The sequence below is a fragment of the Mobula hypostoma genome, chromosome 22 (assembly GCF_963921235.1).
Source record: "Mobula hypostoma chromosome 22, sMobHyp1.1, whole genome shotgun sequence".
Lineage (NCBI taxonomy): Eukaryota > Metazoa > Chordata > Chondrichthyes > Myliobatiformes > Myliobatidae > Mobula > Mobula hypostoma.
In genome coordinates, this window is record NC_086118.1 from 14,747,626 (window position 1) to 14,773,257 (window position 25,632).

Genomic DNA, 25,632 nt, shown 5'->3' on the forward strand with positions numbered 1-25,632 from the left:
TAAAGTTTTCTCACTTAAGTTCAAACTCTCAGCTCTTTACAGGAACCACCCTTACAGAAGAACTTCATCATAGGGCAAGAGAAAAGGAGAAATGGAACTGAGGAAGCACCATAAAATTACCTACATAAACCTCAGGCAAGAGAGAAGGGAGTTAGTTCCTTAGAGTATTAACTATTCAGAAAAAAATCCATTAGCATTGTTGGAAACCACTCTTTTTTTAAAATAACATTTTTATAATATTTGTATTTTTTCACAAATTCATATTGTTCACACTCACTGGCAGAAAGTGGTATAGCAGCTAAACTAACGGTTTATTCCCTGTCTCATTTTTCATTGGCTAAGTATTAGCACATTACCCAAGTGACGTAATTGTTTTGATTATGTAGCCTATTGACTAGTTCATTCCTATCAAAAGAATTTTCCTTATTTTATTATAATAGTGATAGATTTTTCAGTGGTGTAATCTTGGCTTCTTTATTTCTTCTGCCTTTGCATCCATTCTACCTTTTAGTATTGTTTCTTAGCTCTTTGTTTAGTTTGCTCAGTATTTGGATGTTTGTTTGTACTCTCAAGTAAACTGAAATCCTGGAATTAGGACTGCTCATTCATTCCTGACTCCCAGGAGAACCCCAAGGATCAGAAAATAAACAGAGATCCAACAGCATTCATTATTCAACTTGCATTTGTTTCAAGGGCATGAACACCACTGGCAAGTCAGAGTCCATTCCCCATCCCTGATATAAATTGAGAGGGTCTGCAATAAAATGTTTGTCAAATCAAAACTGAAGACAAACACTGAGCATCTTTACAAAACATCATCTGTTTGATGATTGACTGCGTAGACAGTGATGGCCCTAATTGAAGAGGCTGTGCCTAACACGATAAACAGACCAAGCTATAGCTAGACCATTTTGATACCATGGAAACAAAAGAAATAGCAGAAGGAATCTCAAAGACTCTTCATTGTTTACTTGAACAATAGAAAAAGTTTAGCCCATTAATCCATTTTCCATGACTGTAATCATCCTTAGAGCAGCCATTCGGGTGCCTACTGCTGTAGGCTCCCCACACAAGGGAATGTTAGGAAGGAGAGGTTGCCCCAAACCTCAAACACGAGGAAATCTGCAGATGCTGGAATTTCAAGCAACACACATAAAAGTTGCTGGTGAACGCAGCAGGCCAGGCAGCATCTCTAGGAAGAGGTACAGTTGACGTTTTGGGCCGAGACCCTTCGTCAGGACTAACTGAAAGAAGAGCTAGTAAGAGATTTGAAAGTTGGAGGGGGAGGGGGAGATCCAAAATGATAGGAGAAGACAGGAGTGGGAGGGATGGAGCCAAGAGCTGGACAGGTGATTGGCAAAAGGGATATGAGAGGATCATGGGACGGGAGGCCCAGGGAGAAAGAAAGGGGGAGAGGGGGGAAAACCCAGAGTACAGTGAGAGGGACAGAGGGAGAAAAAGGAGAGAGAATAAATATTATATACACACATATATAATAATAATAATAATAAAGAAGAAAGAAATAACAGATGGGGTGGTGGGGCATTAGCGGAAGTTAGAGAAGTCAATGTTCATGCCATCAGGTTGGAGGCTACCCAGAGGGAATATAAGGTGTTGTTCCTCCAACCTGAGTGTGGCTTCATCTTGTCGGTAGAGGAGGCCGTGGATAGACATGTCAGAATGGAATGGGACGTGGAATTAAAATGTGTGGCCACTGGGAGATCCTGCTTTCTCTGGCGGACAGAGCGTAGGTGTTCAGCAAAGCGGTCTCTCAGTCTGCGTCGGGTCTTGCCAATATATAAAAGGCCACATCGGGAGCACCGGACACAGTATATCACCCCAGCCGACTCACAGGTTGAGTGTCGCCTCACCTGGAAGGACTGTCTGGGGCCCTGAATGGTGGTGAGGGAGGAAGTGTAAGGGCATGTGTAGCACTTGTTCCGCTTACAAGGATAAGTGCCGGGAGAGAGATCGGTGGGGAGGGATGGGGGGGGGGAACGAATGGACAAGGGAGTCGCGTAGGAAGCAATCCCTGCGGAAAGCAGAGTGGGGGGGGGAGGGAAAGATATGCTTAGTGGTGGGGTCCCGTTGGAGGTGGCAGAAGTTACAGAGAATTATATGCTGGACCCAGAGGATGGAGGCGGGTCCAGCATATATATATATATTCTCTCTCTCCCTTTTTCTCCCTCTGTCCCTCTCACTATACTCCTTGCCCATCCTCTGGGTTCCCCCCCTCCCCCTTTCTTTCTCCCTGGGCCTCCTATCCCATGATCCTCTCATATCCCTTTTACCAATCAACCTTCCAGCTCTTGGTTCCATCCCTCCCCCTCCTGTCTTCTCCTATCATTTCGGATCTCCCCCTCCCCCTCCCGCTTTCAAATCTCTTACTAGCTCTTCTTTCAGTTAGTCCTGACGAAGGGTTTCGGCCCGAAACGTCGACTGTACCTCTTCCTAGAGATGCTGCCTGGCCTGCTGCGTTCACCAGCAACTTTTATGTGTGTTGCCCCAAACCTGACTACTGGAAGCTGATCCAGATGGGGAAGATGAAAGTCAGGTTTTTAGTTGCTGAGATTTTCTAGCATTACCATATACTTGCTCCATTTCACTACAGAAGATTATCTAATACCATCTATTGGCCAAACTCTAAGTCATAAGTTATTAACACCCATAGATTACTTACGGAATTCTGTCATACCAAATTTAACTCATGCCCTGGTTTTTACTTTGATGTATGTAGGTCATACATCAAAGTAACAATTTAACAATGAATAACAATGCAAGTAAATAGGGTGGAAGGCACATAAGATATAGGAGCAGAGTTAGGCCCATCTGGCCATCACGTCTGCTACGTTTAATCATTGTTGATCCATTTCCCTCTTAGTAAATATGAAGATAAGGAAAATTTCAGCATTTGGCAAAGAAGAAAAAAGAGGGGAAAGTAAAATATGAGAAGCAAGAAAAAGGCAAGTAGGCCATAAAATTCCCTGAAGAGAAAAAGGCCAATACAGGTTGACCACCGATTTATCAGAAACTGAAGGTTCAGCACCCTTTTAATTTGGATGAAATTAAGATTCCAAGTATTGCTCACTTTTCATGCAACATCATTTAGACAAGGTGAATACTGGCAATTCTGTACAGACAATTATTAAAGAATTTAAGGTGACAGGCGTTCTTTGGTTCATTGTTCAAGGGTGGCAGACGATACAACCTTCAACACGAAAGAATGGCTGGCATAAGTTGTGGCCTGCCTTGATGTTTGATCATGCTCCTGAAGAAAAGCTTGACAATGATTTTACAGGATTTCATGTACTAAAGGAGAAAGTAGCTGTTCATGATTTGCTTGTGTACGCAAAATTGTTACAGGACCTGCTTTCTAAGATCTAGCAAGTAGTCTGAATGAAGAAAACCTATGTGAGTGAATGATCGTCGACGACAAAACACCCGTTGTGCATCACCTTACGGACCTGGAAATTATAGACTGTGTTCTGAATGCTGATAAAAACACTTCAAGTGATGAAGATGGCAGTGATGCTGATGAAACAGATGAAACTGAAGGATTTACTATTGACAAGTTAATTGAATCTTGGGTTGGAGAAATGTACCACCGTGATGGAACAAGAGTTAATGAATTTTTATTTGATGCAAGAAAAGTTACACAGGGAGAGATCAAATTACTTGAAACAACTTCGCGTGGATGAAATGTCTAAAATGATAACCAAGAAACAACAATCTTCGAAGCACAGTAATTAATAAATTTAAATCTAATTTTTATTTAACTAATAATCCTTTTTAAGCTTCTGTAGTCCATTTTTGCCTTTATTATTGCGTGACCTCTTTTATTCCAGCAAAACATTAATCCAGCAAGTCTCAGGAACCAAGGGTGCTGGAAAATCAGTGGTCAACCTGTATTATCAAAATTTAATGTTGTTTCTTTATAAACTGAAGTAGGGGAAAGAAACAAATGGAAGAAACAGACATTCAAGTAATGGTGAAGAGAAGTACCTCGAAGGAAGATGATGCATTGAAAGTAACTAGCATTAGTGTACATAATATTGAAGAAAGTTAATGGCACAGAAATAAGAGCATAATATATAGGAGCAGAATTAGGCCATTTGGCCCATTGAGTCTGCTCTGCCATTTCATCATGGCTGATCCATTTTCCCTCTCAGCCCCAATCTCCTGCCTTCTCCCTGTATCCCTTCGTGCCCTGACTAATCAAGGAACTATCAACCTCTGCCTTAAATATGCCCTATGACTTGGCCTCCACAGTCGCCTGTGGGAAAGAATTCCACAGATTCACCACTTTCTGGCTGAAGAAATTCCTCCTCATCTCCATTCTAAACGGACATCCCTCTATTCTGAGACCGTGTCCTCTGATCTGAAGACTCCCTCACCATAGGAAACATCCTCCCCACATCCGCTCTACTGAAGCTTTACTCTTGAGGTATAAAGCATACATGCCTCATCAATCATAGCACTGAGCAAAGGAGTCAGGAAGCCAGTTTGCAGTTGTACAAAACTTTGGTTAGGCCTCCTTTGGAATATTGTGCACAGTTCCGGTTGTCCCGTTACATAAAGGATGTGTCGGCTTTGGAGATGGTGCAGTAGAGGTTCACCAGCATCATGCATGCATTAGACAGTATTAGCTATAAGGAGAGATGGGGCAAACACAAAATGTTTTCATTGGTGTGTCAGAGACTGAGGGGAGAGCTCATGGAGGTTCATAAAATGATGACATGCATCAACACAGTAGATAAGGACTCTCTGGGGAAGAATTGTCAAATTCTAGAGAATATAGCTTTAAGGTAAGAGGGATAAATTTAAAGGGGATGGGAAGGGTAAGTGTCTTTACAGAAGAATGGTAATATACCAGGAAACAAACATGATAGTGGTGTTTAAGAGGCGTTTAGACAGACAAATGAACATGCAGGGAAAGGACGGATATGGATGATGTGCAGACAGATAGGTCTGATTTAGTCCGGCATCACGTTCAGCACAGACGTCACGGCTGAAAGGCCTGATCCTGTTTTCTAATCTTCTATGATCTAAAGTGTTGTTTTATTCACATCCACTGGCATTTTTACACATCTTCTCAAATTAAAACATCTGCAAGTAACAGACAATAGAGGTAGCAAGCCCAGGATCCTATTGAATTGAGGTCACACTGGACAAGCTGATATTCAAGAGCACTAAAGGAAGTGCAAAGGCTGTGAGCCTCACCCAAGTTAACACCATCCAGCACACACATCTTTATGAACGCTCAAATGAGACCAGAATCACTGCACAGGCGACAGCTGAACTAATAGTGTCTATTTTACACAGAATCACTCCAGTGCTGAAAGTCAGATCAATGCTCTTCTGCACAAAATCTGGTTGACTGGAAGTGACCCAGCATAGTCAGGAAGACACCATATCCAACAGTATCTCACCCACCTCTGATACCCCTGCACCACACCAGAACAGCCAGACTTTAAACCTACAGAATATCAGGGGGATTTTTTGGCATACCACAAGCCTATTTTTAGCTTCAACTAAGTTTCTCTCTCGACTAAAGAATCTGATACCATGAAGTAAACAGGCCCAAGTTGTAAGGAGCCAGCTGCCGCACTTAAGTTTCACAGCCGCAAAGGGAAAATCAAAATGTCTCCACACTTATCAAACAGCAAAGTAGTTTCAGGAAGCTGACTGCCAGATATAGAGCTACATCCTACCCTCGTGGAACTGACTCCGGAGACTAAAATTAAGGTGTTAATGACAACTTCAATATATGTAAAATGAAACTATCTAGTTAGGCATTTAGAAACTGGCAATAGAAATCTTATGAGCTGCTTCTGGCAACGTGGTGTAAGAGCTGTAAATGCACTGGGCCCAGCTGCTAATGAAACGGCAAAGGAAATGAAAATAGGTGGTACCGAACTGAAGGGAACAGCTCAACGACATTCATAGGTAACTTAAAAGGCTAATTAAGTTATGAGTCGTCTACATCTGACAAAACTGTGGTTGCCCATGTAACCTCCTGCAGTCTTTCATCCTCAATTAGCTGATAACCAGCAATCAAACAAGAACAGCGAACACTGAAAAGAGCTCTGATTCTGCCTCAGCGGCATGCTTGTTTACAGCTCCTTCCACATCAAAAACCATGTGTTGTTAGTGTCTATGGTGATGGTGCAGTGATTAGGTAGTAGGTTGTAAGTCAAAAGCAGGGACTAACATTCGTCCTGGATTCAAACCTGATTTTGTCTGTCATAGAATTGAAAATGAGCAGATAATCTGCACTGAAAGAGACACAGTAATGATGTCCACTATCATAAACATCCATCTCGTTCGCTAACTTCCTTTGTGGAGTGATCAGTCGTCCTTACCCACTCTGGCCTCTATGCGACGAGAGAATGATTGACTCTCACGTGCACTCTTACTCGGTTCTTACATTATCACTAAATTAAAACAGAAACTTTAAAAAAATAGACCAAACCAGCAGACTAGCATCAACTTGGACAATTGAATTTGGATATAACGAGGTCACTTCCCATACCACTGATACTGCAAATCCCATCTAAATTGCAGCGATGTCCCTCAGACTGATGTGGTGATATTCACTGAAGCATACCCTACAAATAATGTGTCAAGCTGCTCACCCCAAGTACATTCTGTCCCAGTAGCACAGCACAGCAGCCAGCCTCCTTTGCTCCTTGAAAAATAAGCCCAGCCTCTCCAAACTCACCCACAGACCTCCAATCTAGACAACATTTTGGTGAATCTGCTCTGCCCTTTCTCCAGCATAACCATATACTTTAGTGCGGTGGCTAGAACTGCACACAGCACTCCAAACGCAATCCAGTCTGGTGTTACATATTCTATTCCCTGACCTCTGAAAACCTCACATAACCTCCTTGCTATTTTTAGGAATTATGGATATGAATCCCAAGGTCCTACTGTTCATCAACATTCATTAGCACCCAATCATTCATCCACCATTACCCCTTACTTCTAACAACAAACCAATTTTGGATCCAATTGGTCAACTCACCTTGACTCTAAAGCAACTTAACTTTGAGGAGACTCCACCCGATGAGCCAGGGGCCTCTAACGGCCTAATACTATCTCAAGGCTAGGCCTCGATCAGAAGGACTTTGGTCCTTTGAGTGTCGTCGAAGAAAGGAGGTCTTCTATACGCTGCAGCTCCCGCGACCGCCAGGCGGCTGGAGATTTGACACTGGGTTCTTCCCTCTTTGCTTGCAGTTACTGAGGGAATCCTCTGCTTAATAAGATGTTTCAATTCACCACATCAGATCTGAGCTCATAGGCAGAAGAGAACGGAGTGCTGCCAGGTGACATCAGGGGGCAGGGCGTGGTCAAGATGGCAGACCGGCTCAGAACGCGCGAGCTCCCCTGCCGGTAATGTCCAGAACCAACCTATGATGCAGGACTTTATTAAGTGCCTTCATCCAAAGTTCCCTAGATTTGCCAACATTGCCTTGCTGCACTCGGGCACATGCTGGATGAGCTTTTACTAACTCTCTTTTAAAAGATGCCAACTTGTCAGGTATTGTTTTATCTGCACGCATCTGCTCCAACTCTACTTCCACCAAGTCCTCTCTCTCACACTGTTCGAATCACCTTATGGCAAATGGCTAACGAAGTTGTATCTGCATTCTTCTGAGTTCAAACGGAAGAGGGTGACCACATGGAAACATGCAAGTGTCTCTTTGGGGATAGAGGTGACAAGGTAGATGTTGAGATATTTCCACTAATGGGACAGTCTCAAATGAGGAGCCAATATTCCTTGAGGATGGTAATTTAAAACTGAGATGTGTAGTAATTACTTTTTTGCAGAAGATGGTGAAACTACAGAATTTCATATGGAGACTGGATCACTGCTGCTACTTAAAGAACACATTTTTTTAAAATTAAAGATGGGGAAAATTTATGAACTTGGGGAAATTTATGAATTTGGGGATCTGCCACAGATGGAGAGTTGAGGCCTAAGGTAGATTAGTAATGATCATATTGAATGGCGGGACAGGCATGAGGGGCCTTGTGACTTACACCAATTCCTTATTTCTTGTGTATATATCTTGAGGAATTAAATCATCTATGTGTGATTCCCTAGTGAATGAAGCAGTCCGTGCCCGCACGCAGCAAGACCAAAACAACATCCAGGCATGAACGGCTAAGTGACAGTAACAAAGTTTCTGATCACCTATCCTTGACATTCAGCCTTATTGTGAACAGTTTTGGTTGCTCTATTATAGGGAATGCATCACTAAACTGGAAAGAGGACAGAGAAGATCTATGAGGCTGCTGCCACTACTCAAGAGCTTGAGTTAAAGTGCGTGGCTGGAATGTGGGAGACTGAGGAGGAACCTTATAGAGGTGATAAGAGGCATGGAAAAAGTGAAGACACATAGTCTCACTTCCAGGAAATGGGAACTAAAAAAATAGAAGGCATAGGTTTATGGTAAGAGTGAAATAGTCCTGAGTGGAAATTTCTTCATGCAGAGGGTGATGCAAATATAAAACCAGCTGCCTGGAAAAGTGATAGAGGCAGGTACAATAACAACATCTAAAATAGTTTCGGATAAGTTCACGCACAGGAGGGGTTTAGAGTGATATGGACCAAACATGGGCAAATGGGACTAGCTTGGTGGGCAAGATGGTTGGCATGGATGAGCAGAGCTGGGCTGAAGAGTCTGTTTCCATTCTGTCTTCCTCCATCACTAATATCATTAGTATTGCTGAGACCCCATTATCAATTTCCGGGAGATTACCATTGACCAGAAGCCCAAATGGACCAGTTACATACATATCTCCAAGAGCAGATCAGAGAGTAAGACTCCTGTGCCAACTGACTCACCTTCCAAGGCCCCGAGGCCTTTCCACCATCAACAAAGCACATGCCGTGAGCCTGATGAGCGTAGTCTCCTCTTGCCTGGTAGAGTGTAGCTCAACGAACACTCAGGAAGCCTGTGCAGTCGTTGATTGATTCTATTATGGTTATTATTCTATGAAGCTTTCATTGAGTATGTCCGCAAGAAAATGAATCTCAAGGTTGTATATGGTGGCATTTTTGCACCTTGATAATAAATTTACCCTGAAATTAGAACCAAAACAGAACAAAGAAGCCTGTTTGACTGGCAAACCTTTTCTTTCACTCTCTCCACCACAACTGCACGGCAACAGTAAAATGGGCTGCCAGCACTCAAGCAGCTCATCCATTACTTAAAACATTTCACAAACAAGAGAGAACCTGCAGATGCTGGGAATCCAAGCAATACACACAAAATGCTGGAGGAACCCAGCAGGCCAGGCAGCATCCATGGAAAAGAGTACAGTCGACATTTCAGGCCGAGACTTTTCAGCGGGACTGGAGAGAAAAAGCTGAGGAGTAGACTTAAAAGGTGGGGGGAGGGAATGGAGAAACACAAGGTGCCAAGTGAAACTCCGAGCCGGAGGGGTGAAGTACAGAGCTGGGAAGATACAGGGCTGGAGAAGGGGGAATCTAATGGGAGAGGACAGAAGGCCAGGGAAGAAAGAAAGGGGGGCAGGAGCACCAAAGGGAGGCGATGGACAGGCAAGGAGATGAGGTGAGAGAGGGAAAAGAGGATGGGGACTGGTGAAGGGGGGGGGGTGTTACCTAAAACCTTTATGTACTCCAGCACCATCATTGCTCAGGCGACAGTGTGAGTCATCTCCAAACTCCATTACTATTGCTCAGACCAGTCACCTCAACAGCATCTCCCAATCTTCAACCCTCCCCCCTCCCCACCACGTAGTGGGGTAGGAGCGGGTAGACGTGGGTGGAGAAGGTACATTAAAACACCTTCACTTCTCCTAAAAGTCAGACACTCTCAAGACTTGACAACACATTACTGCTAGGCTTCTCAAATTCCCCACCCCCTGGCACTGTAGCTTAGCTGCACCAGGGCAAGGTGGTCACTGATCCCCACCTTCTCAAATTAGTTAGGGATGGGTAATGAACAGTGACCTCTACGTCCCCAAATTCAAAACAAGTTCTTTGACAATGAACTATTTCATATATCCAGCTGTACTTTATCGCCTGTGAGAAAAGTAACGCAGTCAATTCAATAATCTATTTAAAAAGTGAAACAAATCGTGAGAATTATGATGTCCCAGTAGCTAGCTTCAATAGTTTTAAAATATGCATGGGAAGAAAATTGACAAAGAAGTTGGTCTCTTTTAGAAATCATATTTAAATAATCTTACCTAAGGAAGCAGTGGAAACAAAACATAGATCAAGTATTGAAGAAATCCGTTGGAGCAGGTGTTCCCAACCTTCTTTATGCCATGGTCCGATATCATTAAGCAAGGGGTCCACAGACCCCAGGCTGGGAAACCATATTTTAGAGGGTGAATAGTGAAGAACGGCCAATGCTTTTGAACAAGCGGATAGGCTATTGCAACTCAGTGCTGTCCTGCATTTCTGCATTGCCAGCACATCCTAGTACAGTGAAATAACTACCATAAAGCACTCCCTCAATCTCTAAACCCTTTTTTACATTTTGAAAATAACCAAAGATTGAAACAGATTTTTCTGTGCAAATATTTCCCAGTAGTGCCATTGAAATAAAGTTTTTCTTACACTTTGGTTGAACATGTCTGTCTCATGGCGAAGTTGCGTGTATTGACACAGGTGTTGCCGAATCATTTCAATCCTTTCAACCTCCAACCTCTCCAGCTCCTGTAAGGTCAAATATAAACAAAAATATTACTGTGAGCACCCTAAATAATACAATTGTCTATTAACATTTACATTAAATATGGTCCTTGTTTGTTTCAGAAATTGGAATGGTGCAAAGTTTTGAATATTCATTTTGATGGATATAATTCTGCATGGCCTGTTTTTCCCATGAATTTACCCCAACAAAGTGAGGAGACTGTCTAGAATTCACATCACAAATAGAATGGACAGGTTAACTCAAACGACACAGGCCAATGTTCTGAGACTTCTCTCAACCCACCCTATCTAATCCTACCAGGAGATGCTTCCATCTTTTCTTGGCCATGTATTTACCTGGTTTCTCCTTAAATACAACTATTATTTGCCTCAGTTGCTTCTTTTGATAATGAATTCCACACTCTGACTTCTAGGTTTCTAATTGTGTTCTGGATAAAGAAGTCATTGAAGCTGGAGAAAGGTAATAGATCAACAGAAACCTTCTAATACTCAGCATACCTTTACCGATCCGCTATTGCCCTGAATAACATGAAGCATTTCATGGAATCCCACTCTTCATGTAGTCTCATTCATACAGATTTATGTTTCATTATATCATACATTCATTCACTTAGAATGAGCATTTAAAAGATCACATTATCTCTGCCATCACCTTGGGAGGAAATGCCACCCAAGGGAGACAGTTAACGTGTCAAAATGATGGCTCCTCAAGCTACATTACTTCATGGTTTGCTAAGTTTAACACTCAAGTAAAGGGTAAATGATTGTGAGATGACGGATAAATATCTCCTTTATTAATAATTCATTGGAAACATTTGCAAGCTTGATGTACGAAAAAATATTGCCATTGAAATAAAATATCAAGGGATCTTTTCGAAAAGGCGGGATCAAGCTGGTGGCCTTTTTTGAATTGTCCATCAAAGTCAAAGGACAGTAGTCTGATGATGTATTAATCTAAGCCAATCAAACTACCAGTTTCCCTCCAAGCAGGAATGATTAAAATTATCTCTGTACTGCCTAGTTTACACCTGAGAAACTTCCAAACAAGCAAATCAAAGCAAAAGATTTGTACTGTTATGCTTGAATCTATTTGAGCCTATTATTGAGTAGAATCCTTAACTTGCAAAGACAAAACATCTTTTCTTGCCAATTTTTCCTCAGACTACAGGAGGTTGCTTCCAGGTTTTGATTAACATTTTCACAGCTTCTTTTTCCAAAGATGGGAGTAAACAAGGTTCATCTAAAGGCCTGTCTTCTGGAAGCACTCTGCTAATAGCAAAAGGGCTGTCTGGCATATCCCTGGTTCAAGCACAGAATTTTAGTCTGTACAAGAAAGATAAAGATAGGTTTAATTATTCATCTAACCTTTGCAACTACTGCAGAAGCACTTTGTCAGCTCACCATCTTCCTAACAGGAAACAGATGTGAAAAGCACACCATTAGCTGCTCTCCTGAACGCAAAACAGGAACTGATAAAAAAAAATGCTTTTTATTTAACACTACCATTTGTTGCATCACAAATAATTATCCACTGACCATGGATAATTCAGAATTATCAAATGCATGCCACACAAACAGAAAATGATCAGCTAAAATTAGATTTATCAGTGCAAGTTGCATTGCCAGTGTGAATAGTACTTTTGAATCTTTACGCAGTCATTTATGTGATATCTTCTGTGGCTGCAGAGCTTCCTCAAAACCCATAACAACAAAAACGTACATTTTGCATGTCCCTGTTCTGAAGTATGAGCTACAGACTCATGTCACACAATACAAGTTTCCAGACAGAATAAAGAAATGATAGTCGGATAGTTTTGTTTTAATTTTCAATGGATGAAAATAGCTTGGACAGGACACCAGGGAGTACTCACTTGTCTGAAATTGCGCTGCGGAATTATCTCCTCCCACAGATCCAAGGTAGAATATCTCAAACTATGGACAGCTCCACCAACACATTAAATTACTGAAAACCTATGACATTAAAGACCATTTCGCTTCACGTCAATGCTGTTCTAACAGCCATGGGCAGGTCGCAGATCTTCAGGCACACTTCTTGTTAAGCATGGTGGCATGGAGGGCAGTTGTGATAGGGGACTCGATAGTAAGGGGGTCAGATAGGCGATTCTGTGGACGCAGTCCAGAGACCCGGATGGTAGTTTGCCTCCCTGGTGCCAGGGTCCGGGATATTTCTGATCGTGTCCAAGATATCCTGAAGTGGGAGGGTGAGGAGCCAGAGGTCGTGGTACATATAGGTACCAATGACATAGGTAGGAAAAGGGATGAGGTCCTGAAAGGAGAATATAGGGAGCTAGGAAGGGAGTTGAGAAAAAGGACCACAAAGGTAGTAATCTCGGGATTACTGCCTGTGCCACGCGACAGTGAGAGTAGGAATGCGATGAGGTGGAGGATAAATGCGTGGCTGAGGGATTGGAGCAGGGGGCAGGGATTCAAGTTTTTGGATCATTGGGACCTCTTTTGGCGCAGGCGTGACCTGTACAAAAAGGACGGGTTACACTTGAATCCTAGGGGGACCAATATCTTGGCAGGGAGATTAGCGAGGGCTACTGAGGTGACTTTAAACTAGAATGGTTGGGGGGTGGGAATCAAATTAAAGAGGCTAGGCGTGAGGAGGTTAGTTCACAACAGGGGGATGGGAACCAGTGCAGAGAGACAGAGGGGTGTAAAGTGAGGGTAGAAGCAAAAAGTACTAAGGGGAAAAGTAAAAGTGGCAGGCCGACAAATCCAGGGCAAGCATTAAAAAGGGCCACTTTTCAACATAATTGTATAAGGGCTAAGAGAGTTGTAAAAGAGCGCCTGAAGGCTTTGTGTGTCAATGCAAGGAGCATTCGTAATAAGGTGGATGAATTGAAAGTGCAGATTGTTATTAATGATTATGATATAGTTGGGATCACAGCGACATGGCTCCAGGGTGACCAAGGATGGGAGCTCAACGTTCAGGGATATTCAATATTCAGGAGGGATAGACATGAAGGAAGGGGAGGTGGGGTGGCGTTGCTGGTTAAAGAAGAGATTAACGCAATAGAAAGGAAGGACATAAGCCGGGAAAATGTGGAATCGATATGGGTAGAGCCGCGTAACACTAAGGGGCAGAAGACGCTGGTGGGAGTTGTGTACAGGCCACCTAACAGTAGTAGTGAGTAGTAGGAGATGGTATTAAACAGGAAATTAGAAATGTGTGCAGTAAAGGAACAGCAGTTATAATGGGTGACTTCAATCTACATGTAGATTGGGTGAACCAAATTGGTAAAGGTGCTGAGGAAGAGGATTTCTTGGAATGTATGCGGGATGGTTTTTTGAACCAACATGTCGAGGAACCAACTAGAGAGCAGGCTATTCTGGACTGGGTTTTGAGCAATGAGGAAGGGTTAATTAGCAACCTTGTCATGAGAGGCCCCTTGGGTAAGAGTGACCATAATATGGTGGAATTCTTCATTAAGATGGAGAGTGACATAGTTAATTCAGAAACAAAGGTTCTGACTTAAAGAGGGGTAACTTTGAAGGTATGAGACGTGAATTAGCTAAGATAGACTGGCAAATGACACTTAAAGGATTGACGGTGGATATGCAATGGCAAGCACTTAAAGGTTGCATGGATGAACTACAACAATTGTTCATCCCAGTTTGGCAAAAGAATAAATCAAGGAAGGTAGTGCACCCGTGGCTGACAAGAGAAATTAGGGATAGTATCAATTCCAAAGAAGAAGCATACAAATTAGCCAGAGAAAGTGGCTCACCTGAGGACTGGGAGAAATTCAGAGTTCAGCAGAGGAGGACAAAGGGCTTAATTAGGAAGGGGAAAAAAATTATGAGAGAAAACTGGCAGGGAACATAAAAATGGACTGTAAAAGCTTTTATAGATATGTAAAAAGGAAAAGACTGATAAAGACAAATGTAGGTCCCCTGCAGACAGAAACAGGTGAATTGATTATGGGGAGCAAGGACATGGCAGACCAATTGAATAATTACTTTGGTTCTGTCTTCACTAAGGAGGACATAAATAATCTTCCAGAAATAGTAGGGGACAGAGGGTCCAGAAAGATGGAGGAACTGAGCGAAATACATGTTAGTAGGGAAGTGGTGTTAGGTAAATTGAAGGGATTGAAGGCAGATAAATCCCCAGGGCCAGATGGTCTGCATCTCAGAGTGCTTAAGGAAGTAGCCCAAGAAATAGTGGATGCATTAGTGATAATTTTTCAAAACTCGTTAGATTCTGGACTAGTTCCTGAGGATTGGAGGGTGGCTAATATAACCCCACTTTTTAAGAAAGGAGGGAGAGAGAAACCGGGGAATTATAGACCAGTTAGCCTAACGTCGGTGGTGGGGAAACTGCTGGAGTCAGTTATCAAAGATGTGATAACAGCACATTTGGAAAGCGGTGGAATCATCGGACAAAGTCAGCATGGATTTGTGAAAAGAAAACCATGTCTGACGAATCTCATATAATTTTTTGAGGATGTAACTAGTAGAGTGGATAGGGGAGAACCAGTGGATGTGGTATATTTGGATTTTCAAAAGGCTTTTGACAAGGTCCCACACAGGAGATTAGTGTGCAAACTTAAAGCACATGGTATTGGGGTAAGGTATTGATGTGGATGGAGAATTGGTTAGCAGACAGGAAGCAAAGAGTGGGAATAAACGGGACCTTTTCAGAATGGCAGGCGGTGACTAGTGGGGTACCGCAAGGCTCAGTGCTGGGACCCCAGTTGTTTACAATATATATTAATGACTTGAATGAGGGGATTAAATGCAGCATCTCCAAGTTTGCGGATGACACAAAGCTGGGCGGCAGTGTTAGCTGTGAGGAGGATGCTGAGAGGATGCAGAGTGACTTGGATAGGTTGGGTGAGTGGGCAAATTCATGGCAGATGCAATTTAATGTGGATAAATGTGAAGTTATCCACTTTGGTGGCAAAAATAGGAAAACAGATTATTATCTGAATGGTGGCCGATTAGGAAAAGGGGAGGTGCAACGAGACCTGGGTGTCATTATACACCAGTCATTGAAAGTGGGCATGCAGGTACAGCAGGCAGTGAAAAAGGCGAATGGTATGCTGGCATTTATAGCGAGAGGACTCGAGTACAGGAGCAGAGAGGTACTACTGCAGTTGTACAGGGCCTTGGTGAGACCACACCTGGAGTATTGTGTGCAGTTTTGGTCCCCTAATCTGAGGAAAGACATCCTTGCCATAGAGGGAGTACAAAGAAGGTTCACCAGATTGATTCCTGGGATGGCAGGACTTTCATATGAAGAAAGACTGGATGAACTGGACTTGTACTCGTTGGAATTTAGAAGATTGAGGGGGGATCTGATTGAAACGTATAAAATCCTAAAGGGATTGGACAGGCTAGGTGCAGGAAGATTGTTCTCGATGTTGGGGAAGTCCAGAACAAGGGGTCACAGTTTGAGGATAAAGGGGAAGCCTTTTAGGACCGAGATTAGGAAAAACTTCTTCACACAGAGAGTGGTGAATCTGTGGAATTCTCTGCCACAGGAAACAGTTGAGGCCAGTTCATTGGCTATATTTAAGAGGGAGTTAGATATGGCCCTTGTGGCTACGGGGATCGGGGGGTATAGAGGGAAAGCTGGGGCGGGGTTCTGAGTTGGATGATCAGCCATGATCATAATAAATGGCGGTGCAGGCTGGAAGGGCCGAATGGCCTACTCCTGCACCTATTTTCTATGTTTCTATGTTTCTATGTTCCTGTATCTACCAAGCTACAAGTTGCAGATCCTGACCACCATTTAAGCAATTACTTTGAAACTAATGTCCTCTGGTTTTTGACTCGCACCACCTCCTCAGCAAAGGGCTATAAATCCTTCTTCCTTGCTCTATTTCAGACCGTCTCCTCAGCCTGCTCTGCTCCAAAGCAATCTAGAATTTATAGCCTTGGCAATATTGGTACTTGTAAATTTTCTCTTAGTCTTGTCAAATTAATCACATTTCCTGTAGAGCAATGAGCAGAAATGCCTGCTTACTGGAGCTCTATGCAGTTCAAGTATTTATCTCCCTTCTCTTATATTCTGGACCTCATTTAAAAAATAAAGCATATCATATAGCTTTTTAACTACTTCATTGACCTGCTACCTTTGAGGATTTATAGATGTTCACACTTCTCTGCATCCTCCCACTCACAGTGCAGTTCATTGTCTTGTTGCGCGCCACCCCAGCTCATCATCTCACATAATTCCAGACTGAAATCCATTTCCCATTTTTCTACTTGACTAATCAGAGCACCTACATCTTCCTTCAGCTTCACTCTGCTAGGTGCCCATTTTTGTATCATCTGCAAACTTCTTTAACATGCCATCTACACCTAGACCATAAGGAAGAGCAGCAGAATTAGACCAAGAATCTGCTCCACCATTTCATCATGGCTGATACACTTTCCCTCTCAGCCCCGATCTCCTGCCCTCTCCCTGTATCCCTTCATGCCCTGACCAATCAAGAATCTATCAACTACTTCCTTAAATAAACCCAATGACTTGGCCTCCACAGTGGCCTGTGGCAACAAGTTCCACAGATTCACCACTCTCTGGCTAAAGAATTTCCTCCTCATCTCCGTTCTAAATGGATATCCCTCTCTTCTGAGGCGGTGTGTTCTGTTCTTAAAACTCCCCCACCACAGGAAATATCCTCTCCACATTTAAGTCTAAATCATTAATTTATATGACAGAGAGCATGGGACAGGGTGGAGAGTCCTGTGAAATCCCACTAGGCACGTCTTCCAGTCACAACCTTGTTTTCTGCCACTTGGGCAGTTTTAGACCCAGTTTGCCTCTGGACTCCATGAACTTAACATAGAAACATAGAAAATAGGTGCAGGAGTAGGCCATTCAGCCCTTCGAGCCTGCACCGCCATTTATTATGATCATGGCTGATCATCCAACTCAGAACCCCGCCCCAGCCTTCCCTCCATACCCCCTGACCCCCATAGCCACAAGGGCCATATCTAACTCCCTCTTAAATATAGCCAATGAACTGGCCTCAACTGTTTCCAGTGGCAGAGAATTCCACAGATTCACCACTCTCTGTGTGAAGAAGTTTTTCCTAATCTCGGTCCTAAAAGGCTTCCCCTCTATCCTCAAACTGTGGCCCCTCGTTCTGAAAAACTTCTACCATTTTGACCAGGCTATCCCTTTGTCACATAGTTTGTTATAATCCACAAAGGCTACAAACACACTGCCCTCGCCCACCGTCCCAACTAGTCAGAAGTACAACATAGTCTTTTTTTCTTACTTCAATATTTTTCTTTAGGATGTAGATTGACAATTCTTCTCAAACAAAAAATCAACAGAATCCATTCAATCACAGTAACTAACACAGTAGGCAGCTAAACACCATGAACCACAACCACAAAAAAGAAGGAGTCAACAATAAGGAGGAAGTTATGTTGGGTTCAAATCCAAAGAGCACCCATCCCTCTGCAGTGTGACTCATGAATGGGCAAGATCATTCACTTTGCTAAAGAGGAAGGTGGAAGAATATTTATAAAGGTAATTGATTGGCTTTGACCATTTCTAAAAATTGATTTTGTTAAGAGATTTTTTTTGGTTCCTCATTCCCTGTATTACAAATTTTTTAAGTCAGTCCAATTGTTCTGCTTTTTCTTACTTGTGAGTTATAAAATATCTCTGCAGATATTAAAGGTACAGGTAAATGGTAGAATACAGATACTAGCCAATACACGAAAAGTGGCATCAATCCAGCCCATGCAACCATTGTGGGAGTACTAGGATCTTGAATTCTAGTTGCAAATAAAATTAAAACTCAACACATCTGAGGACTCTCCAGTGTGAGGTGACATCCACAGGTGAATGCTGCAAAATAACACAGTCCAAGGTGCAAGAGTTCAGCTAATAGTATAGACGAAGAAAATAAGTAACTATAAAGCAAACAAGTCCAGCAGACAGGGACAGGACAGGGAGTGTGAAATGCCTGATAGGCTAAATGGTCTAATGGACCATCAAAATTGGTGATATGATGGACAGTGAAGGTTGTTTAACTCAGCGGTCCCCAACCACCGGGCCGCAAAGCATGTGCTACCGGGCTGTGAGGAAACAATATGATTTGGCGATATGAAACGATATGAGTCAGCTTCACCTTTCTTCATTCCCTGTCACGCCACTGTTAAACTTGAACACCCCTCCCACCACCCCCCATCCCCCGGTCGGCCAGTCCGCAAGAATACTGTCAATATTAAACCGGTCCGAAGTGCAAAAAAGGTTGGGGACCCCTGGTTTATGATATTGATCAACTGGGATAGTGGGCATTGGAATGGCAGCTGGAATTTAACTCAGACAAGTGCAAAGTGATGCACTTTGGGAAGTTCAAGCAGAGCAGAATGGGAGGACTGTGTGTTGTGAACAGAGAGACCTGGCAATGGAAGTATATAGTTCACTGAATGTAGATGGTGAAGGCTGCATATAGCACACACACCTTCATCGAACAAGGTGACTGAGTACAAGACAGCGATGCCATCTTATCACTTGTATACAGTGGATTAGGAGCATTTTATGGAGTTCTGATTGCAGACTCCACAAAAAGGTGCAATTAATCTGGAGTGAGAGGGAAAAAATACACAGAGATGTTACCTGGATTAGAGAGTTTGAATTATAAGGAGAGATTGAAAAGGCTGGGTCTTTTTTCATTGGCGCATAAGGTACTAAGAGGTGGCGCAATGGAGGTATATACAGTTGTGAGAGGCATACATTGGATAGGATAGGAATTTGTTTCCATTGGTAGTAATTTCAGAGGGCATGGTTTTAAGGTGAAAGGGAGGAAGTTTAAGGAGGATCTGAGCACTTCTATTTTTTATACAAGGAGTAGTTGGCACCTGGGATGAGGTGCCAGAGGAGGTAGTGGAGGCAGGAACAGTAACAACATTTAAGAGGCACCTGGACAAGTAATTGAATGAGCATGAGCAAGGCTTGGAGGGATGTGGACTTGATGTGGGCAAGTGGGATCAGCTCCGATATACATAACGGTGGGTACAGATGCATTGGGCCAGTATGCCTGAATCAGTGCTACAGAACTCTGAATTAATGCACTGAAGCAAGATGCATGAAGGACACAGCCTAGCGTTTAGAAGCTACAGGGCGCTGAGGGCTTCTGCAGCCCGAGGGTGACTCTAACCTGTATAACAGCCGATCAAACACTTCCTAAGTGCATTGCTTAAAGTGATGGCATAAACAGCATTGGCACTTTGCAAGAGAATGTGGAAAGGTAAAGAAAGCCAAGTAGTGTTTGTATTTCCTGTATTTATGAATAAACATATTTCTGAAACAAAAAAGCACTATAACCAACAATTTCCCCCAGATCGGAATCATGAAAACTATAACAATCTCATCATAGATGCTATTTAAACTCTTTGAAGATGTTCCAGCAAACGTTTGCCAAGAACAGGATTCTAAGCAAGTCAGCCTGACCTGGATAAAGTATTGAGCCATGCCAGCATGATGTGGCCTGTTCCAACCCCAAAATTTATTAGAATACACACCCAACTCAGATGTCCTGGTAGCCTAACATCAAAGAGTCAACTGAACCAGGTCCTTTCCTGTATTCAGGACCCAATACTTAAGAGTCTAGACTAAATAGTTCAAAGGCCATTCAAAATAAAGCAATACATATTACTTTACCCTCAAATTAATGCATACCGTGTATGTAGAGGCTCTGAAAAAATATCAGCTCCTTTGTCCTTATTATAATTAGTTGCATAGATCTTAATTGGGTGAGATGATAGTTGGTATGCACCCCAGGGGCTTTATACAGTCAAAATCTCTCTGAATCACTGAGATTGACAAACTGGGAGATCCTGGGAAGAAAAGAGGATCATCACGGCCTAAATGAAATCAGAGGTTTGAATTACATTCTGGCGAATGTAAACAGACAAGGAATAGCCTACTATACAAAGGAAGGATGTGTTAACAACTGGAAGAAATGGAAGGTCGAAAAGAAACAAAATCATTAAACATAGAGGAGAAAGGCCAATCTAATCTAAATGGATCACAGCCTAACGCACCAGAAAAATGTCATTAAGATAATCCTCTCATGCCATGAACTACATTTCACAGAGATGCATAAAGCCTAGGCCTAACCGTGTTGCTTGCCTAGCTGATGATGATCTTGCATCTGAATCTAGAAGTTATGGATTCGAGCCCTGCTCCACAGAGTTGGAAATGAAACATGATTGACGCTCCAATTCCACATCATTGCCTGTTGTGCAAAGGTGGAGCTTGAAATGAAACCTTACGCTGAGGTTATTCCTGCTTAGTCAGTTGGATGCAAATGAGCCCAGTGCACTATTTAAAGGAGGAAATCAAGTCATATGCCCAATTGAATGCTGCCAAAATCTAATCATTTGATCATTCATTACTTTTGCACAGTATGGCCTCTGTAATAATAGCTCTTCAAAATGATGGCCTTGTGGTGTTTTACTGAAAGAGTTTCAAATCATGAAATGCACCTCTTAAATCACCAAACTCAAGTTGGATACAAGGGAAGAAAGCTTATTACAGTTTATCCATTTTGTTTTCATTAACTTCTCTCCTTCACTTGCTCTTTCGCATTGCTTGCCAAGTATTGTTCAAGCAGTAACTGTTCCTCAAATGGTCAGTACTCCCAACAAGGTAATACTGGTCAGCTAGTCATTCTCAGGAACCAAGCATCACCCTGGGCATTGGTTGTTAACCAGATATGCAGATACTTACCCAAAATCAAAATCAAAATCATTTCATTAAGATTCAGATTGAGAAACTATTGATTCTCTCACACTGGGGAAAACCACTTGTGCTATTTCAACATAATCTCAAGATTATTATCTGATTTTTTTTCACCTCTCCATGAATGTACCATAACACTTTCATTTTTTGAAATCTCTGAATATCAAACATTCCTCTGAAGAGCGTATAGTCAGATGACCTGAGGAAAAGAGTGTTTTCCCAATCATTTGAATTGTAGTTTTATTACAAGAACAGTAAAACTGATTGATGTTTGCACGGTATGGGGCTGCTTGATTGATTCTTACTCACCAGAGTTGTCGTGACCATCTCTTCAAACCATTTAGATTGGGTTTGGTTGTACAGGTCTACACAGCGCATCAGTTCATCACCTGCAATTAGAAATGACATTAAGTGCTGGGTTAAAAAAGTAAACATCATCTACATTTTCACAATGGGTTTATCACATGACCTTTTATTAAACTTTGCCACTGTTAACTGTGAACTCTTGTTTCTCTCTGTACAATGCTGCAAGTCCAAGTGTGCCCAGCACATCCCCAATTTGTACCTCTATTACAACTTACAATTACAAATTCTATACAACACTGGACAACAATGATATGCTTTCTGAATACTTTAGAGTATATCCTATGGATTTCTAGGCTGCTGATCATGAAAACCACCATGAAATTTCCCTATCACGCACCTTTTTTAAAAAAAAATTGTCTATATTTGTTAACTCAATTCATGATTCAAGTCCATTTAAATGCTGCTCACAATGTAAGCTGAAAAGTTTCTATCTTGTCCAGGCATGCTTAGGCGGCGGGGGGCGGGGGGGGGGGGGGAGAGGGAGGGGATGCTGCATGGCAGGACAGATTTTAGAAAGGCCATAAATTTCCGTGACGAATTTCGATATTTGTGACAGATGTTTCCCAAAGTAACTGATGACAAGATTAAAGGTGGCATTTTTGTTGGTCCACAAATCAAACGGTTCATCAACGACAGGCAATTTGAAGAACATGTGGGATCAGAGAAGATCGCATGGAAGACATTTGGGGGTGTTGTTGAAAATTTTCTTGGCAACTACAGAGCACCAAACTGCATGCAGCTGGTTGACAACATGCTTCAAGCATACAAAACTATGAAGTGCAACATGTCACTAAAGATTAATTTCTGCAATGCCATTGAGACTTCTTCTGTGCAAATCCTGGCACTGTCAGTGAACGAGCATGGAGAATGATTTCACCAAGACATTGCAGTCATGGGGAACCGGTATTAGGACAACTGGATTCCATCAGTGCTGTTTGATTATTGTTGGACACTAAGAGAGAAGCCTCAGACACTAAGCACAAACTAAAATCAGTATCATTTTTAGCTTAGTTGAAATACTGCAAAGTGTAGCATCATTATCCAATTAAACGCATTATATTCAATAAGAGTTGTTTTTCTCCAAATTCCTACATGATACAAGTAGTCTGAAATTATATTTGTGTTCAGCTTCAAGTGATCTATCATAAATAAAAAAAAATTCTGAGGAAGCAATACTTTTGGGAAAATTTGTTGTCCTGTGTAATGGGCCAATTGTGTTGGACTCTACCCACCAGGTGGAATCGGCAGAGTCATCTGTCATCATATCGGACGTGAGTTCACTAGGTCACTTGTCTTCAGATGGCACAATATAAAGACTTCCCTCTACCCTTACCCCCAAAAGAACGCCCTAGCACAAGGCAAGTCTGCGAAAGAGCTACACAGCACAAGAACAGAGATCATTTGGTCCAATTCATCCATGCCAATAAAGCTGTCTACTTTAAGCTGGTCCCACTTCATCATGTTTGGAGCATATCACTCTAAACCAAGGGTTCCCAAATCCCTCAGTTAACGGTAAGGGTCCATCCAATAAAACAAGTTGGGATCCCCTGCTCTAAACCATCCCTACCCATGTACTGCCTGAATATCTTTTGAACATTATAACTATATTCTCTTCTACCACTTCCTCTGGCAGCACATTCCATGTACCTGCCACCTTCTCTGTGAAAAATGGTTCCTCAATTCACTATTAAATCTTTCCCTTCTTGCCATCTCATTGCTTCCGATTATGAAGTTCTTAACAAATTCTGAATGTCAAGGACATTTAAAAACTTATTGAAATAAAAAGTTTTAAAAAGTAAAAGCAGTTAAAACCAATAGAATTTTTGGAAAATATTAAAGTAAAACAAAATAACATTCCCTTTTCCCTTTCAATTTTCATGCATATAAATCTCAGCAAGATAGGTCTCAGCCAATGGACTTGATGAAGAGGCTAAAACAGGGTATACTTGAGGCATTCAGCCATGCCTCAGCAACAACACTACCTGCCCAACATCCAAACTGGTCAGCAGACTTCTAGTCCAACCACACAAGTCAAAGGAATGCTGGGTGAATGGAGACATGTACAAGTTAAGATGCAGTTTGCACACCAACAGTCAGAAGACAGAGCTCTCACACAGAGAGCTGAAGAACTTGTTGGGTCATGCAGCATCAATGGAGTAAAGTGGAAAGTCAACATTTCAGGTCAAGATGAAGGTTCTTTGGCCAAGATTTCAAATGTCCATTTCCATCAGTAGATGTGGCCTTACATGCTGAGTTCCTTCAGTTCTCTCTGTATTGCTCCAGATTCCACATGTGCAATCCCTTGTATTAGCAGTTTACAGTGCTTAAGATTATGTATGCTGGAACCCAGAGGTTGTCCAAAACTATTCTGGGGTTGCTAAGGCTGAAGGTAACAAAAGCTGTAGATGAGATTTACCATGACTGTGGTGTTGGAAGTGGGCTCTGTTAATGGTGGGACGTATGGTTCTGTGTAAGAAACCCTCTCAAATGCAGCTTCAAAGTTACAAAAACCTGACACAAACACAGATGAATTTGATAACTGGGGGATGGAATGAATGACAGGGCACATGAAACCAATGATGCGGAAACCCTATCAAATGGGAAATGTACATTAAAGCACCTCTTGCAATGCACCCCATACTTGGTCGAGTTCAACTTGTATACAGAGACACCCTCCTTCAAAGCCCTCTCATTCTATGGGGGAACTGTGATAGCTGTCAGTTGGATCATTAACATCAGCAGCTCAGGGTGGTAATTGGAGCAGTCACAACAAAGAAATATGGAAGGACTAATCTATGTGGAGGGAAATGGATGATACAAGACTCCTCAAGCACGGAGCTATCTGGGGTATTGCCCTTAAGTAATAAAATTGTATCCTTGGATTGAGTTCCACTTCCAGTAGAGGCCTGTGCCATTCACAGGCCTCATACATACATATGTCTGTGCAAGTGATATCAAAGAAAACATGGTACACCATTTAACAGCACAACGCATGCCCTGTATTGTCTGGGTGTCTGCCCTTCGTACACATGTGCAGGACTTGGATTAAAAAAACAGAGAGACACTACCAGCTCACAAGGCAGACAATCAGATTTCTAAAATTCAAAGAAATACATTAAAAAATAATGCTTACTACACAAATTCTTGGCCAGTGGGTTTGCTCTTCCCAGTATTTTGCTGCAAGAAACTTCTCATCCAAAACTACACAATGCACAAATAGGGTAAGGACTCAGCAACAGAAGAGGGATTGAGAAAGGCGGTGATAATGGAGAGTTTGTCAATGTAGAGTCAGTTACGTCATTAACAAAATCATGCACTATGATAATTAAATGGTATCTTAACGTATTTTTAAGCATTAAATATTTTAAAATTAGAATCATAGCAACTTAAGAGCACAAAAAGAGATTACTTGCCACATTGTGAAATAACTGAATGCAATTTAAAAATACCAGTGTTAGGGTGAGAACAGAGAGCCACAACAAATTTCATGTCAGAAAAGACAGTGATAAAAAAAACTGATTCTGACAGACGTCAACATAACCATCAATGGAGCTGGGGAGTTGTGCACGCTGCTGGCACAGGAGACATTCTGTCCCACAATCATAGAAACTGTGCGGTATCTCAGTGATCTTCATGGCTGGGTTCTCATCCACTTGGGCAAGGTGCTACAGTCAGGGATCAGCATCAGCAGTTGGACCACAGCAAAAGTTGAATCAGGATCAGAATCTGGTTTAATATTGCCGGCAAAGAGGGAAAAAATATCATTCTCCATTCAGAAATCTGATGGTGGAGGGGATGCTGTTCCTGAAACGTTGAGTGTGTGTCTTCA

The 25,632-nt window shown here is 42.2% G+C and overlaps 1 protein-coding gene across 3 annotated transcripts in view; it reads right to left on the reverse strand.

Moving 5' to 3' along the window:
* The window catches only part of gas7b (growth arrest-specific 7b), a 526,445-nt gene that overhangs the window by 6,527 nt on the left and 494,286 nt on the right, over positions 1–25,632 (reverse strand). For all 3 annotated transcript variants that reach the window (XM_063074230.1, XM_063074232.1, XM_063074231.1), the window contains exons 12-13: positions 21,747–21,826; positions 10,601–10,699 (exon numbers count right to left, since the gene is read on the reverse strand). In XM_063074230.1, the coding sequence (XP_062930300.1) occupies positions 10,601–10,699; positions 21,747–21,826 (179 nt within the window). The remainder of the gene's footprint in view (positions 1–10,600; positions 10,700–21,746; positions 21,827–25,632) is intronic.